This window comes from Ovis aries, chromosome 12, assembly GCF_016772045.2.
Source record: "Ovis aries strain OAR_USU_Benz2616 breed Rambouillet chromosome 12, ARS-UI_Ramb_v3.0, whole genome shotgun sequence".
NCBI lineage: Eukaryota > Metazoa > Chordata > Mammalia > Artiodactyla > Bovidae > Ovis > Ovis aries.
The window spans coordinates 76,809,382-76,833,037 of NC_056065.1; the positions used below are offsets into that span (position 1 = coordinate 76,809,382).

General features: G+C 43.2%; 1 protein-coding gene across 3 annotated transcripts in view; it reads right to left on the reverse strand.

Annotated features, from left to right (window-relative positions):
• Window positions 1–4,017: 4,017 nt before the first annotated feature.
• ATP6V1G3 (ATPase H+ transporting V1 subunit G3) overlaps window positions 4,018–23,656 on the reverse strand; it is a 30,791-nt gene continuing 11,152 nt past the window's right edge. For all 3 annotated transcript variants that reach the window (XM_060396232.1, XM_060396231.1, XM_004013931.6), the window contains 2 exons: window positions 12,919–13,019; window positions 4,018–4,230 (listed from right to left, as the gene is read on the reverse strand). In XM_060396232.1, the coding sequence (XP_060252215.1) occupies window positions 4,057–4,230; window positions 12,919–13,019 (275 nt within the window). In that variant the 3' untranslated portion in view covers window positions 4,018–4,056. The remainder of the gene's footprint in view (window positions 4,231–12,918; window positions 13,020–23,656) is intronic.

A 23,656-nucleotide genomic window follows, 5' to 3' on the forward strand; every position in this document is an offset into this window, starting at 1 on the left:
CTGTTAGTAGCCGCCCTCCACTTCTCCCCACTAGCATACTGGGCACCTGCTGACCTGGGAGTCTCACCTTCTGGGGCCACATCTTTTTGCCTCTTCATACCGTTTATGGGGCATCACAGCAGGAATGCCGGCGTGGTCTGCCATTCCCTCCTCCAGTGGACCATGCTTTGGTGGGTCTCTCCACTATAACCCGTCTGTCTTGGGTGGCCCTGCAGGGTGAGGCTCAGAGGTTCACTGAGTCATGCAAGGCTCTTTGCAACATCAAGGCTGTGATCCATGAAGGAGTGAAGACCTGTAAGGATCATTTAGTTCAACACCATGTTGTCAATTAAGGCTTTAAAGAAAGAATCCAACTTGAGAATGTACTTATGATCGCCAGGCGGAAGGAGGGGGGGAAGGGATAGTTAGGGGGCTTGGGACAGACATGTACACACTGCTCAGTTTAAAATGGATAACGAACAAGGACCTACTGGATAGCACAGGAAACTCTGCTCAGTGTTATATGGCAGCTTGGATGGGAGGGGAGTTTGGGGTGGTGAATGGTTACATGTATATGTATGGCTGAGTCCTCTTTCTGTCCTCCTGAAATGACCACAACATTGTTAATTGGCTGTGCTTCAGTATAAAATAAAAAGTTAAAAAAAAAAAAAAAAAAAGAATCTGAGGCCCAGAGAGACTGAGTTACCAGCAGGACACAGAGAGCTTGAGGCAATGCTGGGGCCAGACGCAGTCTTCACGGCTGCCTTCTGGACGTGGGAGCTGATTCCTGCCGAGAAGAATCCTGTGCTGATTTTAGTGTGTTTCCACAGTGCTTAAGGCTTGAAATAGTCACCCTATCTCCTCTGCAAGCTCAGGGGTTTATCAGGTTGGGTGTTCTGGACACTCTATCTGAGCCTTTTACATCCAGAAAATTGACAGCTTGATGGTTTTCATGGGATAAGTTATTTCAGATATTTTTCATGAGATTAGATACTCAAGACAAATCACAAGGCCGTGTTTTCCCAAGTGATCTTCTCACGTGATGACTTTTCACATGTGCTGTTTTACACATTGTTTGACATGTCTTGAGCTGTAGGAGAGAGTAATGAATTCTCCAAATCTGCGTTGAGATGGAAATCCTGCCCTCGTTTTATGGAGATGCCTTTGTTTGATGTCTTCAGCTTCTCCTACAGCCCTTTCCTCCCTCTGAAAAAATGAGGGACAGTGTCCTAGGAAAGTTGATACCTTTCTGATCATTAATTGGGGAATCAGTTGTCTTTCTGGTAAATGGAGAAATTTACACCGTAAAACCAGTAAACAAATCTGTTTAGTTTTCATTGCTTCCAAAGTTGGGAAAATAGAGAAACAAATGGAATTCAGTGTCTTCTGTTTACCTAATGTGAATGTAAAGTTGCATGTATGAGATCTGAAACTGATAAAATTTTAACCTTTGTCTGCTAAAAGGAGACAGCGGGGCTGGTAATCTAACTGAAGGTCGCTCAGTCCTGTCCAACTCTCTGTGACCCCATGGACTATACTTTCCATGGAATTCTCCAGGCCCGAATACTGGAGTGGGTAGCTCTTCCCTTCTCCAAGGGATCTTCTCAATGCAGGGATTGAACCCAGGTCTCCCACATTGCAGGTAGATTCTTTACCAGCTGAGCCACCAGGGAAGCCCAGGAATACTGAAGTGGGTAGCATATCCTTTCTCCGGGGGATCTTCCCAACCCAGGAATTGAATCAGGGTCTCCTGCACTGCAGGCAGATTCTTTACCAGCATTCTACAAGGGAGTCTAAAAACAAGAATCATTTCAGTTTGTGTTTGGAATTAAGTATATGCATAGTTTGGTAGAAATGAAAATTTCCTAATTAAATTTTGTTTGGATTGGAATTAAAGTTTGTCCTTCTATAAATGGCATCACCAATCCAGTGGACATGAACTTAGGCAAACTCCAGGAGATGGTGAGGGACAGGGAGGCGTGGCATGCCATAGGCCATGGGGTTGCAGAGATTTGGACATGACTTTGCAACTGAACATCAGCAACACAAATTGTTGGAGAATCAGAGTGCCTTGGACCTTACTGGTAAAAATATAGAGACTTTTCAGGGAGGCAGCAGAGTAAGTATGGAAGCATGAAGACACTGGAGTTGTATTTCTAGACTGAAGCCTCGAATTGTCCATAGTTCTCACGCAACTCTAGGCAAATTTCTTGATCTTATTTCCTATCGTGTTCAATGGGGATGCTAATAATACACACCGCAACAGAATCAAGATAATTGATACAAGGCACTCAAAGTACCTGGTACTTAAGACTCTTGAGACTCCCTTAGACTTAGGGAGTCCCTTAACTAGGAGATCAAACCAGTCAGTTCTAAAGGAAATCAACCTTGAATATTCATTGGCAGGACTGATGCTGAAGCTCCAATATTTTGGCCACCTGATGGGAAGAGAAAGCTCATTAGAGAGACGCTGATGCTGGAAAAGATTGAGGGCAGGAGAAGGGAGTGACAGAGGATGAGAGGGTTGGTTGGCATCCGTGACTCGATGACATGAATTTGAGCAAACTCCGGGAGATAGTGGAGGACAGGGGAGCCTGACATGCTGCAATCCACGGGGTTGCAAAGAGTCGGACATGACTTAGTGCCGAACAACATCAACAACTTAAGAAGTTAGCTATGACTCTGTGGGCAACTGGGCTAAATGGCACACTTAGTCCCTTGAGGGTGGGAGTGGGGGCTCCTATTACAAACTACCATAGGCCGGGTGGCTTATGGATAACAGAAACTTACTTTCCACAGTCCTGAAGACTGGAAGTCTCAGATGAAGGGCGGGCAGCATGGCCAGGTTCCGCGAGGGTCCTCTTCCCAGCTGCAGGCAGAGGGCTGCTTGTAGCCTTACATGGCAGAAAGAGGGTGGCAGCCTCCTGGCCCCTTTTATTCCATCAGTTTGGGCTGGGCTGCATCTGTGTTGCTGTGTTGCGGTGCAAGCGCTTCTCCCTGTGGCGGCTTCTCTCGTCGAGGAGCACAGGCTTTGGGTTCACAGGGTCAGGGGCTGCAGCGAGCAGGCTCAGATGCTCTGCCTCATGTGGGATCTGCCCAGACCAGGGATCGAGCCTTGTTCCCTGCACTGGCTGGTGGATTCTCACCCACTGAACCACCAAGGAAGTCCCGGTCTCTTTTAGTAACACCACTCGTCCCTTTCACACGAGTGCCACCCTCAGAACTTGATGCTCCCCCAAGGTTCTACCTCCAAACACCATGACATTGGGGATTAGATTTCTGCATATGCATGTGGGGGTGGGGAATACAAGCATTCAGGCCATCATACACCCTAACCTGCTATTTCTCCTTTAAGCTTTTATTGTTGCTGTTGTTGTTTGATTTTGTTTGTTTGCTTGTTTTCAGCCTAAACATGTGTGCTAGCAACTCATCTGTCATTTAAAAAAATTTTTTTTTCTGCTTGAAAGAGAAGAATATTTGCCCAGTTGAGATTAGGCAGAGAGGATAGTTATATAGCCCATTTCTCTTCATGTATGTATACATGTATGTGTGTGTGTGTGTCTATCTATCATCTCTCTTTCTGTCTTTGAAGGTCTTATTCTTTGAACTAGTGATAACATCTTACTGGTTTCCTCGTTGATTAATGAGTTACATAAAATCCTTAACATATAATAATTTTATACCAATATCAGAGTCATGATTCTATCTCCCTTAAAATGACCTTTCAACAACTACAACTAAGAACACATTTTCTAAACTGATAAAGAGGGGAAGAAATTAGGAAGAAAGCAACCCACCCCCACTAAAAGTGGCCCCATCCATGCTTTTGCTCATGTGTAAAAAATATGTTAACTCTGCATTCTTGGGTTACGCCAAATTAGAAGAGAAGGAGACGTATGACGACTGTTCTGTTGGTGTGCTTTTAAATTCAGTATTCATGTGTGAATTACATCACATGAAAATCTGTAGATGTGTAGTGAGTTCAAGATGTAACATTTCAAATCTCTTAATACAAACATGAAGCCATAAACAACCGGGGGCATGAAAACACTATTCATTGAACAATCAGATGCACATTTAGCTGGTGATTCTGTAGTTCACATGGATTTCTGGTCTGACGTCACAGACGATGCTTAAAAGCTCATTGATCACACTTTCCACGGACGCGCTGTAGCTTGCATTTAGTTCTTTTATCTTCCCTAGGGTTTGCACTTCGATTTCTTCCAAGACATTACTCTGAGAGCCCATTATCTACCAAAATTAAAACAGAATTCACTACACTGTACATCATATTAAAATTTCCCTGTTTTGTAAGTTAAATTCAGTTTGGATTATCATTTGCATTATGCATTATTTTTCCAGAATTTTTTCAGAAAATGGATAAGGTCACCAATGCTGTGAGTGGGATGGATAAACTTTTCTAAAAAATATATAATCTGCAAAAAAGATCAAAGCTGAATCACTATGCTGTACGACTGAAGCTATGTTGTAAATCAACTATTAAAAAAAAAAAAAGGAAGCTGGCCACAGCAGGTGACTTCTAAGTTGACCTTCACACAGTACAAATTGAGGGCAAGTTCACAATCATTATATTAATACCATGCTCAGAAGTTTTTTTCATGTATTTATGATAGTTTCCACAGAGTTCCTGTGTCTTACTTTCTGAATTAAAAGTCTGGCAAAGTTGAAAGACATCATTAAACCCATTATTGCTGGTCTTGAAAGAGAAAATAACTGGTTTGTGAATTTTTAAAATAAATTATCTGGACTCTTTAAATCTGTCTTTTTAGGAATATACAGCCACAATATGCCCCATAAGATACCTTCAGAAGCCCAGATATATCATTTATTGTGTGTGTTCAGACACTTAGTCGTGTCCAACTCTCTGCGATGCTATGGACCATACCCTACGAGATTCTTCAGTTCATGGGATTCTCCTAACAAGGATACTGGAGTTGGTTGCCATTTCCTCCTCCAGGAGATCTTCCCGACGCAGAGACTGAACCCATGTCTCCTGCATTGATGTCAGGTTTTTTTTTTTAACAGTGAGCCACCTGGGAAGCCCATGGGTAGGTTGGGTATATTCAATATATTTTTGACTTCAGTAGTTTCAACCTGCCGTGTGTTTACCAGAAATTTACCCCAGTGCAAGTTGGAGAAGACCTGCAGTTGTCGATTTAGTCCCATTTCAGTCTTAGACTCAGTGTCGTTTATCTTTCTGATTGTTTTCTCGTTAACAGTGATCACCAGTATTTCCTATCGTCTCCTCTCTCTCTTAGCTTCTCTGTCAAGTAATGATATGATTGAAATATAATTTCCATGAACAGTATGAAAAAGCAGAAAGATAATTTTACCAGCGGAGTTACCAATTTAAAGAAATTCTGCGGTGAAACCCTCTGTAAGATTATCCTTTGCTAAAGCAAACAGTCACCTCCTAATTGGTCTCCTCTGTAAACTCAGCCTTTCTTGAACAGGGAATTGTGAAGGCAATACAGCTGGTTTTTGTTTGTTTGTTTTTCTCTTCCCTGAGTGTTTGGGGAAAGCGTGCATTTAATTTACCAGGAGACTCCACTAATGATTGACTTCTACTTCAAGGATGTTAGCCTGTTCTAAATTCTAGAATCCGAATGATCTTTCTGGGTCCCAGACTTGAAATCAAATGTCAGTGAGGCATCAGGTTCAAGTTCTTGTCTGTTTATAGTTCAGGCAACTGGGTCTTTCTAGTTCAAACAAAATCATTTTGAAGTGATATAGCTTCTAAGACATCAAATAGCTTTTATAAAATAACATTTTGATAAGTGAGTACATGAGAAGCACAGACATGTGGATGAAATTTTCCTTGCTACAAAGACGCTGAAAAATAATAGAAAACTACTTACCAAAGTAGTTCTACCAAAATTAAAAATTCCCTCTACATCCAATATTGGATTTTATACCAAATTATTACCGTTACTAAATTCAATGTCTTAAATAGCAAAAAATTTAAAAGACACACTGTTATGAAAATATAATATTACCTACTTTTCTTTGGAGAAGTATTAAAAATAGTTATTATTAGGCTGGATTACTGCAGCTGTCCCGTTGGACTTTGGAAATTTTCATCTCAGCCTTAAGATCTTTATTTTTTAAATGAGGGTAACATCACCTATTTGATGGGTTTATTGTAAAAAGTCAACCAGATTTATGAATGCAAAGCATGCAGAATTGTAATAGCCTCAAAGTGAGCCATAAATGTAATGTAGACTTTTCTAGAATTGTATTTAAAAAATTGGAAAAATTAGTTTGAACAATATTTGTATTTAGCCCAATATAGCCATGCTATTATTTTAATGTAAAATTATTGCATTATTGTTTGTCATGACAAACCTAGGCAATGTATTAAAAAGCAAAGCCATCACTTTGCTGACAAAGGTCCATCTAGTCAAAGCTGTGGTTTTTCCAGTAGTCATGCATGGATGTGAGAGCTGGACCATAAAGAAGGCCGAGTGCCAAAGAATTCGTGCTTTCGAATTGTGGGGCTGGAGAAGACTCTTGAGAGTTTGTTGGACAGCAAGGAGATCCAACCAGTTAATCCTAGAGGAAATCAGTCCTGAATATTCATTGGAAGGACTGATGCTGAAGCTGCAGCTCCAAGCCTTTGGCCACCTGATGAGAAGAACTGACTCACTGGGAAAGATCCCGATGCTGGGAAAGATTGAAGGCAGGAGGAGAGGGCGACAGAGGATGAGAGAGACGGCATCACCGACTCGATGGCCCCGAATTTCAGCAAACTTTGGGAGATAGTGAAGGGCAGGGAAGACTGAGGTGCTGCAGTCCATGAGGTCGCAGAGAGTCGGACACGACTGAGTGATTGAAGAGCAAGTTCCTGTCACCTGGCATGTGTTTTATTTATAGAGCATCTTCATCTGGACGGGCTGCACTTCAAGTGCTTGGAAGCCACACGAGAACGGCCATCTTCGACAGCGTAGGTGCAGGACGACAGGTGACAGGTACCAGCATTAGGTGTGCATTCCTGATGTGCTTGGTTAAGACAGCAGGATAATTTCCTGAAATGTCTATTATGAAGGTGGTGTTTAGCACAGAAGCTTAGCACTGAGCAAGTAATCAATCAGTCAGTTCAGTCACTTAGTCGTGTCCAGCTCTTTGTGACCCCATGAACTGCAGCATGCCAGGCCTCCCTGTCCATCACCAACTCCCGGAGTCCACCCAAACCCATGTCCATTGAGTCGGTGATGCTATCCAACCATCTCATCCTCTGTTGTCCCCTTCTCCTCCTGCCCTCAATCTTTCCCAGCATCAGGGTCTTTTCCAGTGAGTCAGCTCTTTACATCAGGAGGCCAAAGAATTGGAGTTTCAGCTTCAGCATCAGTCCTTCCATGAACACCCAGGTCTGACTTCCTTTAGGATGGACAGTAAATGCTAGTAATAATTATTATGATGTATCACTGTGTTGCTTGCACTTTAAAATGTGTATAATCCATCTTAAACTTTCAGAAATTTTGGAATACCCTTTTAATAACCCAAACTCTTGTATTCCATCCTGTATAAATAAGCATATTGTTTCTAAGTTTATTTGATCCACAATAATTTGAGTTTTTGCAGTATTTCCTGGACAATATCATACCTTGACTCACTACAGACCACTTTCTTTTATTTTTAATAGATTTTTTTTATAGTTTTTTAAATTTTATTTTTAATTGGAGGATAGTTACTTTACAGTATTGTGATGGTTTCTGCTATACATCAACATGAATTAAATGTGGACAATTTTAAAAGTCTTTATTGACTTATTACAGTATTGCTTCTGTCTTATTTTATTTTATTTTATTTTGCCATGAGGCATGTGGGATCTTAGATCCCCAACCAGAGATTGTACCTGATCCCCCTGCATTGGAAGGTCTCAGCCACTGGGCCGCCAGGGAAGTTCCCATATACCGTTTTAAATGGTCTTCTTTGGGAAGAATTCCATTTGTATCTGAAGACAGTGCTGATTTAAGCCACACAGGAGTTACATGAAAGAATGTAAGCTCTGCAAGGACCAGGGTAAGGGTTATCTCAGCCACTGATGAGCTGAAGCACCTCTAACACTGTCAGGCACATAATAGGTGCTCAATATGTAGGTTGAACAGGAGACAGTGCGTGGATCACCAGGCGTTACAGAGGACTTATTACTTGTGCTCAATCGCTCTTGTCGGCCACAGCCTGCTGTTTGGATGCTTGGGACACTACGTAAAATAGAAGTGGGTAACCATGTGATACGTAGCAGTGCATTGGGTCAGAGGCTACCATTGAAGGACCTCTTCATGTGAATTTGCAAACCTTCAGTGTTGAGACTGATGTGTATAGCTTTACAATTTAATGACCAACAGTGCTGGTGAAATCTTCCAACAGTAAATACTTTTCTTTGTAAGTTGTATTTCAGTTTGAGGCTAACAGAGGCTCAGTTCCTGTCCACAGTTTTGCATTCTCAATTTGTAGCTGCTTCAAGGAAACAAAAATGCTTTCATAATGTGAATCTAGGAATATTAAAGGTATAAAAATCTTCAATATGACCAGAGCACTCATTTTTAGGTCTTTTGTATAGATGCCCGGTCAGTCCACCTTTTATTGGCATTAACAGTATTTAATATTTCCATGGTAGCAATCTACTGTTTTCCTCATCAGAAGATGCTATTTGTAGAGCTTTTCCAAGGTCCTGCAGGATGGTTGAAGTAACTGTATCACTAGAGATTTGTCTTTTGGGTACATCGTATAAAGGGAATAGAGTATATATTTTGTGTCCATATAAATGGAATCATACAGTATAAATGATGGCCTTCTCTCACTCCCTTGTGGCTCAGAGGGCTTCCCTGGTGGCTTAGCTGGTAAAGAATCCACCTGCAATGCAGGAGACCTGGGTACAGTCCCTGGATTGGGAAGATCCCCTGGAGACAGGAAGGGCTACCCACTCCAACATTCTGGCCTGGAGAGGAGAGGAGCCTGGTGGGCTACAGTCCATGGGATCACAAAGAGACGGACACAACCGAGCGATGTTCATCTTCCCTTCTCTCACTCAGTGTAGCATCTTTCTAGAATGATCCAGGCTGTTGCATGTTTTACTAGTTTGGTCCTTCTCCTTGCTGAGTGGTATGAAATTTTAGCAAGCGATAAAGTCAAAGAATAAGAAAATAGTTGCTGCTGCTGCTAAGTCGCTTCAGGCGTGTCTGACTCTGTGTGACCCCATGGGCAGCAGCCCACCAGGCTCCCTGTCCCTGGGATTCTCCAGGCAAGAACACTGGAGTGTGTTGTCATGCCCTCCTCCAGAGCATTTTCCTAACCCAGGGATCGAATCCAGGTCTCCCGCATTACAGGTGGATTCTTTATTGCTGCTGCTGCTAAGTCACTTCAGTCATATCCGACTCTGTGTGACCCCATAGACAGCAGCCCACCAGGCTCCGCCATCCCTGGGATTCTCCAGGCAAGAACACTGGAGTGGGTTGCCATTTCCTTCTCCAATGCATGAAAGTGAAAAGTGAAAGTGAAGTCGCTCAGTCGTGTCCAACTCTTGGCGACCCCGCAGACTGCTGCCTACCAGGCTCCTCCGTTCATGGGATTTTCTAGGCAAGAGTACTATTCATTGATATACAGCCCACGCAGGAGTACTTGTTTCTCTTGATGAGTCAGGGGAATTGGAAAATACATTAACAAGAGCTAAAAAACAACCCCCAAAAGGAGCAGCAAGGTGCAACCCCAGCAGCAGGCAGAGAGCTGGTTTCTTGGGTCTCCTCCCAGACCTCCTATGTGCCCTGGGTTAACAATGATGAGCTTTCGTGGACTAGCTCTCTGTCTGACATATGGGGGTCATGCAAGGAGAGAAGATCCGTGCTGGTGGTTTCCGGTATACTTGAGGTAACAGAGGTCTAAACACGCTGACCTTTCTATGTGAGCTTTTGATCAACTAGCTGTGAAACTGGCTTGGAGCTCTACTTATGAGAGCCATGAGGAGTTTTAATGACTCTCTGATGCAGAGAATAAATATCCTGAACCAGATTTACACTGTAGGAGATTCTTCTGGAGAAACAATATTTCAAGGGAGTAAACCCAGTTACTTTCTAAAACGATGGTCAGTTTTGTAATTACTTAAAAAAAAATAGTAATGCGTATGTTAGAAATGTCCCACACAGGATCAGAAAAGCTGATTGGTATCAAGAATGGTTATTTTTTTTCTGGGTGGGGGGGGGGTCCTAATATGTCATGGGCTTCCCAGGCGGCACAGAGGTAAAGAATCTGCCAGCCAGTGTAGGAGGTGCAGATTCAATCTCTGGGTCAGGAAGACCCCTTGGAGAGGGAAACGGCAACCCACTGCAGTATTCTTGCTGGGGACGTTCCATTGACAGAGGAGCCTGGTGGGCCACAGTTCATGAAGCTGCAGAGAGTCAGATATGACTGAGCATATACGGACACAAGACAGAACTCAAAAAGAAAAAGATGCCCATGGAAGAGATGCTTAGTTACTTATTCGTACAGTGAATACTTACTGGATACTTATGGAGGAGCAGACGCTATTCCAATATCAAAAGCAACAGAGAACAAAACAAAGAACCATCACTTTGGTGCTCACAGTCCAGAAGGAAAGATAAACAATAAGCAAAAAAAAATTTTTTTTTTAAATATATAATATATCCAGTAGTGATAAATGCTCTGGCTATAATGGATTTTTTTTTTTTAACCAGAGACATTATTATAGACAAGGTGATCAGTAAGAAGAGCTAACACCTGAACAGAGACCAAGGAGAGGTGAATGTGTGTTAAAGAAGAACCACAGAATGGACAGAGCATATGCAAAGGCCCGGTGGCAGCTGCCTACTCAGTTCTTCTGGGGAAAAATGAGGAGACATATGGCTAGAACAGGGCAAGCGGAGACAAAAAAAGTTACGAATGGCCAAAGTAGATATTGTTGTCTATTGCTAACAAGCCTTCTGGTGTTTCCCTATGATTTCCTTTTCAACTAGCTGGCTTCACTCCATAAATCCTTCATGAAAATATAAAGCAATGCTGTTTCCTACCCTAGCATTTGACGACTATCTGCGGTCCAGAGTAAAAAGTAAGTGCATGCCATTTTCAGAGCTGACGCTGGGAAGATTCCCCGGGGCCAGTCGGGGAGGGCATATATGCATGTATGTTCTTGGAGTCTTATGAGTTATTTTTCCAAATATTGGTAAGAAGGAGTTGCTTTTGCTAAGTTGCCCAGTTTATTCTAGGAAGGACATTTTATTTTAAGAAATAGCCCCTTGGAAAAGTCTTTCCTACTGTGGGATCTAATGTACCTAATCCTACACGAGTTCCGTACCAACTGCCACTAAAATCAAAGTTGTAAACAGAGAGATTTACAAACTGCTCGTAGTTCATCTTGCAATGGCCAGCTTCTACGCAGAGCTTTATTTATAATTTTGCTGAGGCAAAAAGAGAACGTACAAACTTTGGTTATGGCACGCGGAACTTCATCGTTTCTTTTAGTCTGTGCTGCAGTCGGCTCAGAAAAATTCATGCACTTATATTTTTCTACTGTAAACTGCAGATACTTAAAAAGTACTACTGTAAGAAAAAGCGCTTCTTAATTTTTTAATAAAAGGTTTGTTGAATGAAGTCAGCCAGTTGAAAAGGAAATCATAAGGGAAACCCAGAAGACTTTTCAGCAGTTTACAGCAGCTACATGGATCATTTGCAAATCTTAAGTTCACCAAAGGAAATTTGGCCTAGCAAGCTCATCGTAAAGACTGTGCAACACTTTTTATTGATTCTACTAGGAAATGCTAATAGACAGCAGCAAGAAAAAGAAATGTTCTCTGAGATTTTTTCTTATTTAAATGTACTAGTCAATAATCTATAGCAGGAATGATACTTTAACCAGTTCCATTCACTTGTATATTTGAGAACATGATTTTTAACCTATACTGTGTTAGATAATAACTACTGATTGATACTTTCTCTGACAAATCAAAACGCCTCGGAAGTGAAAATGTAAAATCAGGAATTTCGTAACATTTGTTTGAGGGACTTTCCTGGAGATCAAGGATTAGGATTCTGCATTCTTCCAATGCAGGGGGTATGGGTTTGATCCCTGGTTGGGGAGCTAAGATTCTACATGCCTCAGGGCCAAAAGCCCAAAACATCAAACAGAAGTAATATTGTAACAAATTCAATAAAGACTTTAAAAATGGTCCATCCATATCAAAAAGTCTTAAAAAAAAAAAAGGTGATTTTAATTGATATTCAGCCTTGAAGTGAAGTGAAAGTTGATCAGTTGTGTCCAACTCTTTGCAACTCATTCCATGTCCATGGGATTCTCCAGGCCAGAATACTGGAGTGGGTGGCATTTCCCTTTTCCAGGGGATCTTTCTAACCCAGGTCTCCCACATTGCAGGCAGATTCTTTACCAGCTGAGCCACCAGGGAAGCCCAAGAATACTGGTGTGGGTAGTCTATCCCTTCTCCAGCAGATCTTCCCAACCCAAGCATCAAACCAGGGTTTCCTTCGTTGCAGGCAGATTCTTTACCAGCTGAGCTACCAGGGAAGCCCCATATTTAGCCTAGGCTGAACTCTATTTGCTGCATCCCGTGTATTTTTCTCTCCTGGTATCATGATGGACCTCCCTGGTGGCTCAGCAGTGACAAACCCACTTGCCAATGCAGGAGACGCAGGTTTGATCCCTGGGTGGGGAAGATCCCCTGGAGGAGGAAATGGCAACCCACTCCAGTGTTCTTGCCTGGGAAAATCCCATGGACAGAGGAGCCTGCAGGGCTAGTCCCTAGGGTGGCAGAGAGTCAGACATGGCTTAGCAACTAAACGACAACATCATTGTGCGTGACGCTTAGGAGGATCAATACCTTATTATTAATGAATATATTCATGCCTTAGAGTCTATGCTGCAAAACACTCGGTGCTGACTCTCTTACTCACCTTCGCCTGTTTCTGTCGAAGCTCCTCATCTCTCTGCATCCTGTACTGATCGGTTTCTACCATCGCTTCCTCCTTGGCTTGGCGCAGTCGCTTGACTTTTCCTGAAAATTAACAGGGGCACAGAAGGAGTGATATTTCTTTTCAACACATCTGGAATTTTCAACTTAACTTTTAAAAATGTGGATGTGGTCTTACATTTTCTTTAAGCTTTTTTTTTCTTTTTCTTTCTAGGATGACACCCTTTGTTAAAAAAATGATAGATATTGAAAAATCCCTGAGTTTTTTCAATTGGATTCTTTTGAACATGGACATGACAACGTTCTTTCACAGGCCCATGTTTCAGTAGATACCCGCCAATTTACTCACAGGACCAGCCAGGGAACAGATTTTAGTTGTCACTGACTCGAGCAGACATTATTTGGTCAGATTTTCTGTCCTGATTTGCTGCCAGGAATCCTTCAGTCCATACCAACTGGATTCTATTTAATATTGGCAGATATCCAAGTGCACAAACATGCTACTCAGACTCTATCAAACCGACTCACAATTTTTTAAAAGTATTTTATTGGATTTTTTCTCTTCCCGTTTGTTGACTCTAGAAAGTCTGATTAAGCCCCACAACACATCAAAGTAGATTTTTTTTGTAGCAGCTTTCTCTGAGGGGGACTTGAAAGTGATTGTAAAACCAATTGTTTTTAATGGTGAGGAGATTTAGTTAAGTAGCTCTCTTTTCTTTTATTAAGAGCAAAGGTGTAAGCCTTAAGCCAGCAGACAGCAACGAAGATCAAAGTTTCAGACAAGCACCGAGCTGTGGAGATCATTAGGTAAGCCCGTGACTTTGTTTGACAGCCAGAGGAAGTCTGGGGGTTGCAGAGAAACAGTTATCTCTGCTGGTCACTCGCCACCCACCACCTTCAGATACTCATGCTTCGTGAGCTTTAAAACTTTGAAGAAATCCTAAAAAAAATAAAAAAGAAAAAATAAAAAGAAATAAAACTTTGAAGAAATCCTGAACTGTATGAAAATTAATTTTTCCCCAAACCTGTTGCCTATTTTAGTTACATACCTTTATCCTTTTGCCCATCTAACAGCAGATTTCCTTTTCTCTGGTAATGTCTCTTAAGCTTTTGTTGATGGTTTTTGTCAAGGGTTTGTTTTACGGGGTAGTGCGTGCCTGCGAAGTCGCTCCGGTCGTATCTGACTCTTTGTGACCGTGTGGACTGTAAGCCCGCCAGGACCCTCTGTCCATGGATTTTTCCGGGCAAGGATACTGGGGTGGAATCCTCCTCCAGGGGATCTTCTGTGCCCAGGGATGGAGCCCGTGCCTCTCACACCTCCTGCACTGGCCACTTCTTTACGACTAGCGCCACCCGGGAAGCCTCTATGGGGTGGACTTTGAACTAAGTAAGCGTTTTCTCAGACATAGAAAACAAACTTAGGGTTCCCAAAGGGGCCAGTCGGGGAGAGGGATAAGTTAGGAGTTTGGGACTAACATACACGCACCACTAAATAGAGATCTGGGCTTCCCAGGCGGCTTGGTGGTAAAGAACCCGCCTGCAATGCAGGAGACATGGGTTTGATCTCTGGGTGGGGAAGATCCCCTGGAGAAGGAAATGGCAACCCACTCCATATTCTTGCCTGGAGAATCCCAGGGACAGCAGAGCCTGCCGGGTTACAGTCCACGGGGTCGCAGAGTCAGACACAAATCAGAACTAAACAACAACAACATATATAAATATACAAATACATAAATATATTAATATAAACAACAGGGGCTGCATAGCACAAGAAGCTATATTCAATATTTTCTAATAACATATCAGGGAAAATCATCTGAAAAAGAATATATATATGTATATAGATCTGTGTTTACACAGATATACATGTGTGTGTATATATTTTGATTGTCAAAGTTGCTCAGTCATGTACGATTCTTTTCGACCCCATGGACTGTATAGCCCAAGGAATTCTCCAGGCCAGAATATGGAGTGGGTAGCCTTTCCCTTCTCCAGGGGATCTTCCCAACCCAGGGATTGAACCCGGGTCTCCCGCACTGCAGGCGGATTCTTTACCACCTGAGCCACCAGGGAAACCCATGTGTACACACGCATACCTACATATGTGTGTGTATATGTATGTATATATGTGTATACACATATATGTATATACTGAAGCCAACACAACATTGTAAGTCAATGATACTTCAACAGAAGTAAGTTAAGAAGTAAGTTCTCATTAAGTAGCATAAAAGATTTTTTATGTTAGTTTATTTTTCAAACATTTTATTAAAAGAAAATGTTACCGTAAACTCTTACCTCTCATCTAGGTACATGCTTTACTTGGCTTTATGTACCTTTGGTGTATTTGAGTGTAAATGGTTTGTAAATTTCTCTTCCCATGATATACAAGATGCTATGGAATAAAGAGAGTCTCTGAGTTATAAACTGAAATGTGTTTGACTATTTCACTTGAGTGGGACTGAGCAGACCTCCTTCAGAACAGATACTTTCCGCTAAATTCTCTGTAAAAGCCAAGGTCTCATGAACATGACTGCTCTTCTAAGGCTTGAGACTTAGTGGAACATTCACACCAATGCTCGCCTTTTTCCTACTTAATTAACACTTCTCCCCATTTTGCATCTACACACTTTTTCAATTCTTTATAGTTCTAGCCATTTGGTGGGAATTGGACATGGATCATCCATAGAACAAATAGATGATATGTGGGCAAGGTACCCTCTTCTGGGATCCCCAGCCCACTTTCTTATCACTGCTCATGACTGACATTAGGAGAAAAATGTATTTAAGATGTAGCAACATTTTCTTAGGATAGATTGTAGGATACATAATGATGGGTTGCAGGATCTGGTTTTATCCAGTCGAGCGCATGAAATGTCATGACTCTCCATCTTAACTGCATCTTAGGTAAAAATACTGGTCTCGGAGTCATGATTCTAGCACATAGAAATAATGCTAGTAAGAAGCTCTCCAAGTGCCCTGCCCCCAGAAGCATCCAGGACTCCACTTAAGAGGCCGCACACTAGCTCCATCCCACAGCGACAAGCTGAGAGTGTGTCTGATTCCCCCGTGTGGCACCGGTCACCTGCTGGTTCTCATTCAATTAAAGAGGAGAGCCGCGGGGAGATGGCTGCTTGCACAGCAGTTTTCTGGAAGGACTGGGCAGCTGCTGCCGGGAGGGCCTGCATATGTTCCGCCCGATTGCATCCAGGGCAAGAAGCGGGGAGCCTCAGGCCGGCTGTCTCATCGGAGGCGAAGCAGAATGAGTGCCTCAGATCTGCTCCTGTTAACCTCTTGCTGGGGTCTCTGTGCAGGAGGTTTCCCAATTTTAAAATTACACCACCTTCAGAAAGACAAACAGCCGAAGATATTGCATAAATGCAGAATCTGAAAAAATGATACCAGTGAACTTATGTACAAAACCGGAACACTCATAGACTTAGAGAACTAGTTTAGGGTTACCAGGAGCAAAGCGTGGGAGGAAGAGATTGGGAGAGGGGGCTGGACATGTCCACACTGCTATATTTGAAATGATACCAACAAGGTCCTACTGTAAGCATGGGGAGCTCTGCTCAGTGTCCTGTGGCAGCCTGCACGGGCAGGGAGTTGAGGAGGATGGGTACATGCATATGGATGGCTGAGTCTCTTCACCGTTCACTTGGGAACTATTGCGTTGTTAAATTGCTATACCCCAATTAAAAAGTAAAAAGTTAAAAAAAAGTATTCCGTAATAATCTAAATGGGAAAAGAATTTGAAAAAGAATGGATGCTTGCAGAGGTATGCTTGAATCGCTTTGCTGTATACTGAAGCTAGCACAGCGTTGTTAATCAACTATACTCCAATATAAAATAAAAATGAAAAAAAAAAAACAAAAAAAAAAACCCAAAACCAACAAGGTGGCCAACACACGTTCCCTGGAGTGGAAATAAGAGACATTTAGCCCACCAGTACTACTGTCTGTCTACTGCGTCGCCCACTCTTCTGGGTCCTGTTGATACAGCTGCAAAAGCCACAAGCAGATCTGTGTAATGTAATAGGGGGAGGCAGAAATAGAAAAGAGACAGTGAGGATATAACACAGCAAAGATGATGAGTACCATGCAGGAGAACAAAGGCGCCTAAGGGTCAGAGAGAGGGGCAGGCGCTAACACACAGGGCAAGCCTCTCAAAGGATGAGACACATGAGCAGGGACCTCAAGAAATACTATTGCCCATGCAAACACCTGAACAGGAAGAGCATTCCAGGCAGAGGGAACCGTAGACACGAAGCCCCTGAGCGGGAACGCTACTTGACCTGTTGAAGGAACAGTAAAGGCATCCTCATGGTGGGTCCCAGGTCAGAGAGAGCAGAATGGCTGAGCGTTAGGTGACGTCAGAGAGGCCGCAGAAGCCAGGGCACAGAGAGCTCACGAGGAGGGTAAAGATTTGGGTCCTTGAGATGCTAAAGCCGTGAAGGGTTTTTAGCCAAGATGTGGCGTTCTGCTACTTGTGCTTTACATGAATTTCTTCAGCTGATGTGATGAAAACAGATTGTAGGGGCAAGGGAGAAGCAGGAAGCTGGGTCTGAAACTTACTGCAATGGTTCAGACAAATGTTTATGATGAGCGGAAATAGCAAAGCAGCCATGGAATTAATTAGCAAGGAGTTACATATCCTTTGAAGAGAGTTGAAGGATAAATAGGAGGGACACGTGAGCCCATGCTGGCTCCAACATTTTATTCTGGAGCAAAGTCAAGAGGGCAGTGTAATTGTGATGCCCAGTAAACATCTAGTGGAGATCGGGAGAAGGCTGATGTTTATATGAATCTGGCGATCAGGGAAACAGGCCAAGCTGGAGACGTAAAGTTTGAGAATTATCAGCACGGAGCCAAGGTTTAAAGTCACAGAATTAGATGCAATCTCTTAGGAAGCGTCTGTGGATAGGGAAGAGGACACGTCCCAGGTGGGGCCCTCACTCTAAAGACTGGCAAAATGACAGAAATTCAAGCCTGAGAGCAGGGTTGCAGAGGCCAGTAAAGGGAGGGTTTCAAAGATGAAAGAAGAATTCAGTTGTGACTGAGATTGTTCATTAGTTGGGTTTAGCAACTTTGCTGGTCTTGACAAGAGGGAACGTTGATGGAGCTGGAGGGACAAAGTTCTGATTAGAGTTTCTGGAGCAAAGGGGATTTTTAAAATGTAGACTCAAGGCATACAGAAGTTCAAGGCATACAAAAACAGACAAAGACTATAAGGACACAGGACTATCAGTGAATTTGACAACCAGCAGATGTTAGATTGTGTTTACACATCTCGAAAGTCTGTCTACATTTGGTACCTGCGAATGTCACCTCTCTTGGAAAGAAGGGTTTTGTAGATGTAATCAAGTTGAGATGAGGTCATGCTGGATTAAGACGGGCCCTCTACCTGAGGACTGGCATCCTTAAAAGGAGAGGGAGAGACTTCCTTGGTGGTCCAATGGTTAGGACTGTGCCTTCCAATGCAGGGGGTGCAGGTTCGATCCCTAGTTGGGGCGCTCAGATCTCACACGCCTCGTGCTGCAACCACCCCCCCCCCAAAAAAAAAAACCCAACAGAAATCATGTTGTAACAAACTCAGTAAAGACTTAAAAAGGACTCACATCAAAAACAAAACCTGGAAAGCAAGAAAGGAGAGGGAGTTTGGACACCGAGGCATAGGGGCACAGAGCAGACACACAGCGACGGCCGCCTGACTGCAGAGGCATGTTAGAAGGACGCGGCTTCTGGCCAAGGGAAGGCAAGGGCTACTGAACATTAGCAGGAGCTGGGAGACAAGCAGGGCAAAGGTCCTCCCCGAGACCCTTGAGGAAGGGCCGCCCCCACCCCCAGCAGCTTGTGTCTGGACTCTGGCCGCCAGACCTGGAGGCTAACACCTTTCTGTTGCTGCCAGCCACCCTGTGTGGGGTGCCTGGTTACAGGAGTCCTGGGAAGAAGCTAAGGCTCAAAGAAACAACGTTTGTTGAGCAGTGGAAGCAAAGTCAGGTAGTTGGGTGTGGTAGAAAGAGTAAGTATCCAAATGGAAAAAGGAAAAAAAGGCATAAACAGAGCAGGGGTCACCTTGATTTGGTATAAACAGAAAGGGCACTTTGGGAGTGTTTGGAGATTCTGTCTGTTACTAATAACATTTTTATTCTGTTTTACCACGTGTGTGTGTGTGTGTGTGTGTGTGTGTGTGTGTGTGTGTGTGATCCCATGGGCTGTAGCCCACCAGGTTCCTCTGTCCATTGCTTTCCCAGGCAAGAATACTGGGGGTGGGTTGCCATTCCCTTCTCTCAGGGATCAAACCTGCATTGGCAGGCAGATTCTTTACCACTGTGCCACCTGGGAAGCTCTACTACATAGAAGGAGAGGAAAAAAAAAAATCTCTCCTGGCTTTGAGAGGGTTGTTAATATTATGATATAACCATGCGCCCTCATCCTGCTCACCTACCACAAACAGTAGTAAATAACCCGGAAAGCAAAGCAGCATTTCTCCACCGGGGCCTTGACTGCTAGAGTGCGGCTTCTCTGCTGGTCCTCGCGTCTCCTCTCATTCCTCTGCCTGCTTGTAATTCCTTTAGTTTTCCTTTTACTTGTTCTTTCCTTGTTACAATATATATATATATTTACATTATATGTAGTTTTATGTAGATCCTCGGTTGAATATAACCAACTGTTTTTAATAGACGACAATGTTGTATGGTTATTATTTTAACATGACCCACTCGAAGATATCAAAGCCCAGTATACCTACAAATACCCCATTAGTCTGTGGACTATAAAGTAAAAGGAAGCATTTACAAGCTTACAAAACATGCCAAACAGGGCCATGAATTTCTACTGCCACATTTTTTGTTTTATTAGTTAAGTAGAATTCATGTCTCCCTGAATCAGAACACTCACTTGCATCATGAAAAAAATGAATAAGTCAAGATGCTTGTTGAAATAAATTTGGAAAATCTGTATATTGGGAAAACAAATAAGCAATTACAAAAAAACTCATGGCAAGCCATCCGAACAAGTCTATATCATTGTACTCACTGATGTGTTATCTAAGTAAGAAGTAGAAATATTTAAATCATTTATTTTGCAAAAGTATCATTCCCCTGGAGGAGGGCATCACAACCCACTCCAGTATTCTTGTCTGGAGAATCCCGTGGATAGAGGAGCTTGGTGGGCTACAGTCCACGGGATCTCTAAGAGTCAGACACGACTGAGCAATCACATACTCGCAAAGTGTAATTCAGTGGGACTTCATGGAACATGGACCTGCCCAACACCATCCCACCAGCCCAAGGCTCAGCCCACACTGTCTGGTTACCATCCTTACAGGTGTCTCCATCTCCGAGTCTGCAATGAGTGTAAGTGAGATAAATGGTGCTCTTATAAAACGTCAAGCTTAAAGTAAAAAAATCGTATTTCCAAAGACACAAGTCCTTATTCCTCCTGTTGATAATAGTACCTTGAATTTTTTATTCTAATTCTGATCAAAGATGCAATTGAGCTGAATAAATAAGTGAGTGAAAGAAAAGAACAGTGAAATACAAGAGAAGCTACCCAGGATACCTCGGCCTGCCTGTGAAGGGAGTACGATGCTCAGCTATAGCTGAGTAAGAAAACCGGGCTTATCCAGCGAAAACGGGTCCTCAGGGCCCACGCTTTTTGAGGAAAAAGACAGACACCCTGTATAAAGTGGGGGGCAGGGACTTCCCTGGTGGTCCAGGGGCTAAGACTCTGTGCTCTCAATGTAGGGGCCCAGCTTCGATCCCTGGTCAGGGCGCTAGAGCCGATGTACTGCCACGAGCGTGGGAGGTCCCATGTGCCACGAGCAACCCCTGCTGCAGCCAAACAAAGAAACAAATCTTTGCTTAAAAAACTGAGTGCACAAACAGGGCCTCTGTGTCAGCCTAGAGGGGTGGGGCAGGAGAGGGGAGGGAGGTTCAAAAGGGAGGGGATATTACGTACACCTGTGGCTGATGCAGGCTGAGCTTTGGCAGAAAACAACAAAATTCTGCAAAGCATTTATCCTTCAATCAAAAAATAAGTAAATTAAAAAAAATTGTGTGTGTGCAGACGGCAGAGGTTATTGGTTGAAATAACATTCACAAACATATTCTCCAAAATGGTTTTTAAGGTCAGAGTATTTACTATTACGGACTGATATTTGCTTGACTACTTCTGAACAAAGACGAAGAAAAAAAAAGTACACAAATACTTTCAGTGACTGGTAAACAAAATTAACATTTTGCATAAGAAAAACTCGGTATGGATTTTCCAGTACTGACTTCTGAGGGATGATTGCCCAAAGGCAGCATGTTTACTAGAGGAAAGGAACAGAGGTTTGGCTTTTATCTTTATTAGGAAATCCGAGGTTAGATTCTGTAGAGGGTTCTACCTCCCAACAACTTGCATGACTCATTAGGCTGCTCTGATGACATTGAAAAATGAGAAATAATTGGTAAAAAACATTTGGACCTTACGATGATAGTCTTTATTTTATTTTCTTTTTTGATTTGTCATTTTTTTTAATTGAAGTATAGTTGATTTACAATGTTGTATTGATTTCTGCTGTACAGGAAAGTGATTCAGTTATACACACATATCCGTTCTTTTTAAAAATACTCTTTTCCATTATAGTTTATTATAGGGTACTGAATATAGTTTTCTGTGCCACACAGTAGGACCTTATTGTTTATTGATAATATTGTTTGTGTATTTTATTATTGTTTTGTTTCTTCTATAAGGGAAAGCAAAGGTAACATAATTATTAAGTCTTAAGTCAGCTTGTCTTCTGTTCTGGAAAGTTTAAATGTGGTAAAGAAATTTGAATAAAAGATAAGCAGATTTTCTACACTGTTTCAGCCAGCAGGTCCTGGGCGACTTTGTTTTCTCTACAGTTGCTCTGCATTTATACCATTTTACTATCCTTGGCCATGGTTTTTAAAATTTTATTTTTAATTAAAATTTTTTTTAAAGAATTTTATGTTTAGTTCCCTGACCAAAGATGGAACCCACGCCCCCTGCACCAGAAGTGTGGTGCCCTAACCACGCGCCAGCAGGCCAGTCCAGGCTGGGCTCCCGCAGAGGCGGGCGGAGGCGGGCCGGGCTGGCCTCGCTCGATCTCACCCTCCTTTCCTCTCCCAGCTCCTCCACGGGGCTCTTTCTCTTTTTGTTGTTGGTGCCCACATGGCTGAGTGCTCAGGTAATCAACTTATCTTAAGAAAAGAAAATGATTTTACCTGCAGTAGAAAACCCCCAGGGACTGAGGGGTGCCTGACCCTGCCTCCCTCTCTGTCTCGCTGTCTCTCTCTCTCCATCTCTGTCTCTCTCTCCATCTCTGTCTCTCTCTCTCCATCTCTCTCTCTCTGTCTCCTTCTCTCTCTCTTTCTCTACATCTCTGTCTCTCTCTCTGTCTCTCTCTCCATCTCTGTCTCTCTCCATCTCTGTCTCTCTCTCTCCATCTCTCTCTCTGTCTGTCTCTCTCTGTCTCTCTCTCTCCATCTCTGTCTCTCTCTCCATCTCTGTCTCTCTCTCTCCATCTCTCTCTCTCTCTGTCTCCCTCTCTCTCTCTTTCTCTACATCTCTGTCTCTCTCTGTCTCCCTCCCTCCCTTTCTCTCCATCTCTGTCTCTCTCCATCTCTGTCTCTGTCTCTCTCTCATTGCAGGGCCCTGTGCCTGTCTTTAGTCAGCATATTAAAGCAGGACCCACCATACAGAAAACGAAGATCATGGCATCTGGTCCCATCACTTCATGGGAAATAGATGGGGAAACAGTGGAAACAGTGTCAGACTTTATTTTGGGGGGGCTCCAAAATCACTGCAGATGGTGACTGCAGCCATGAAATTAAAAGACGCTCACTCCTTGGAAGGAAAGTTATGACCAACCTAGATAGCATATTCAAAAGCAGAGACATTACTTTGCCAACAAATGTCCGTCTAGTCAAGGCTATGGTTTTTCCAGTGGTCGTGTATGGATGTGAGAGTTGGACTGTGAAGAAAGCTGAGCACCGAAGAATTGATGCTTTTGAAGTGTGGTGTTGGAGAAGACTCTTGAGAGTCCCTTGGACTGCAAGCAGATCCAATCAGTCCATTGTAAAGGAGATGAGCCCTGGGTGTTCTTTGGAAGGACTGATGCTAAAGCTGAAACTCCAGTACTTTGGCCACCTCGTATAAAGCGTTGACTCATTGGAAAAGACCCTGATGCTGGGAGGGATTGGGGGCAGGAGGAGAAGGGGACAACAGAGGGTGAGATGGCTGGATGGCATCACCGACTCGATGGACGTGAGTTTGGGTGAACTCCAGGAGATGGTGATGGACAGGGAGGCCTGGTGTGCTGCGATTCATGGGGTCGCAAAGAGTCGGACACGACTGAGCGGCTGAACTGACTGAACTGATAAACAATGGTTTTAAGACACTATCCTAATCTGCAGGGCTTAGACTCTGATTGCCGCAGGGACAGAGCGTGTAGTTAGGAGGAAGGTGATGACCCTCTCTGTGACGGATTAAGTGGCGATATGATAGGAAATGGGGGAGTGCGAAAAAGAGATCTTGGCTCAGGGAGCCTGAGAGGGTCAGAGACCTTCAGTGTTAGTTCATTCATATAAAAATCAAGCACGTTTGTACAGGGCAGACTGTGCCTGGGGACTCAGACCCCATCCAAGTCTGTCTCTACGATGTATCCTCTGTGCGACCTTGGGCAACCGGCGTGATTTCTCTAAGAGTCAT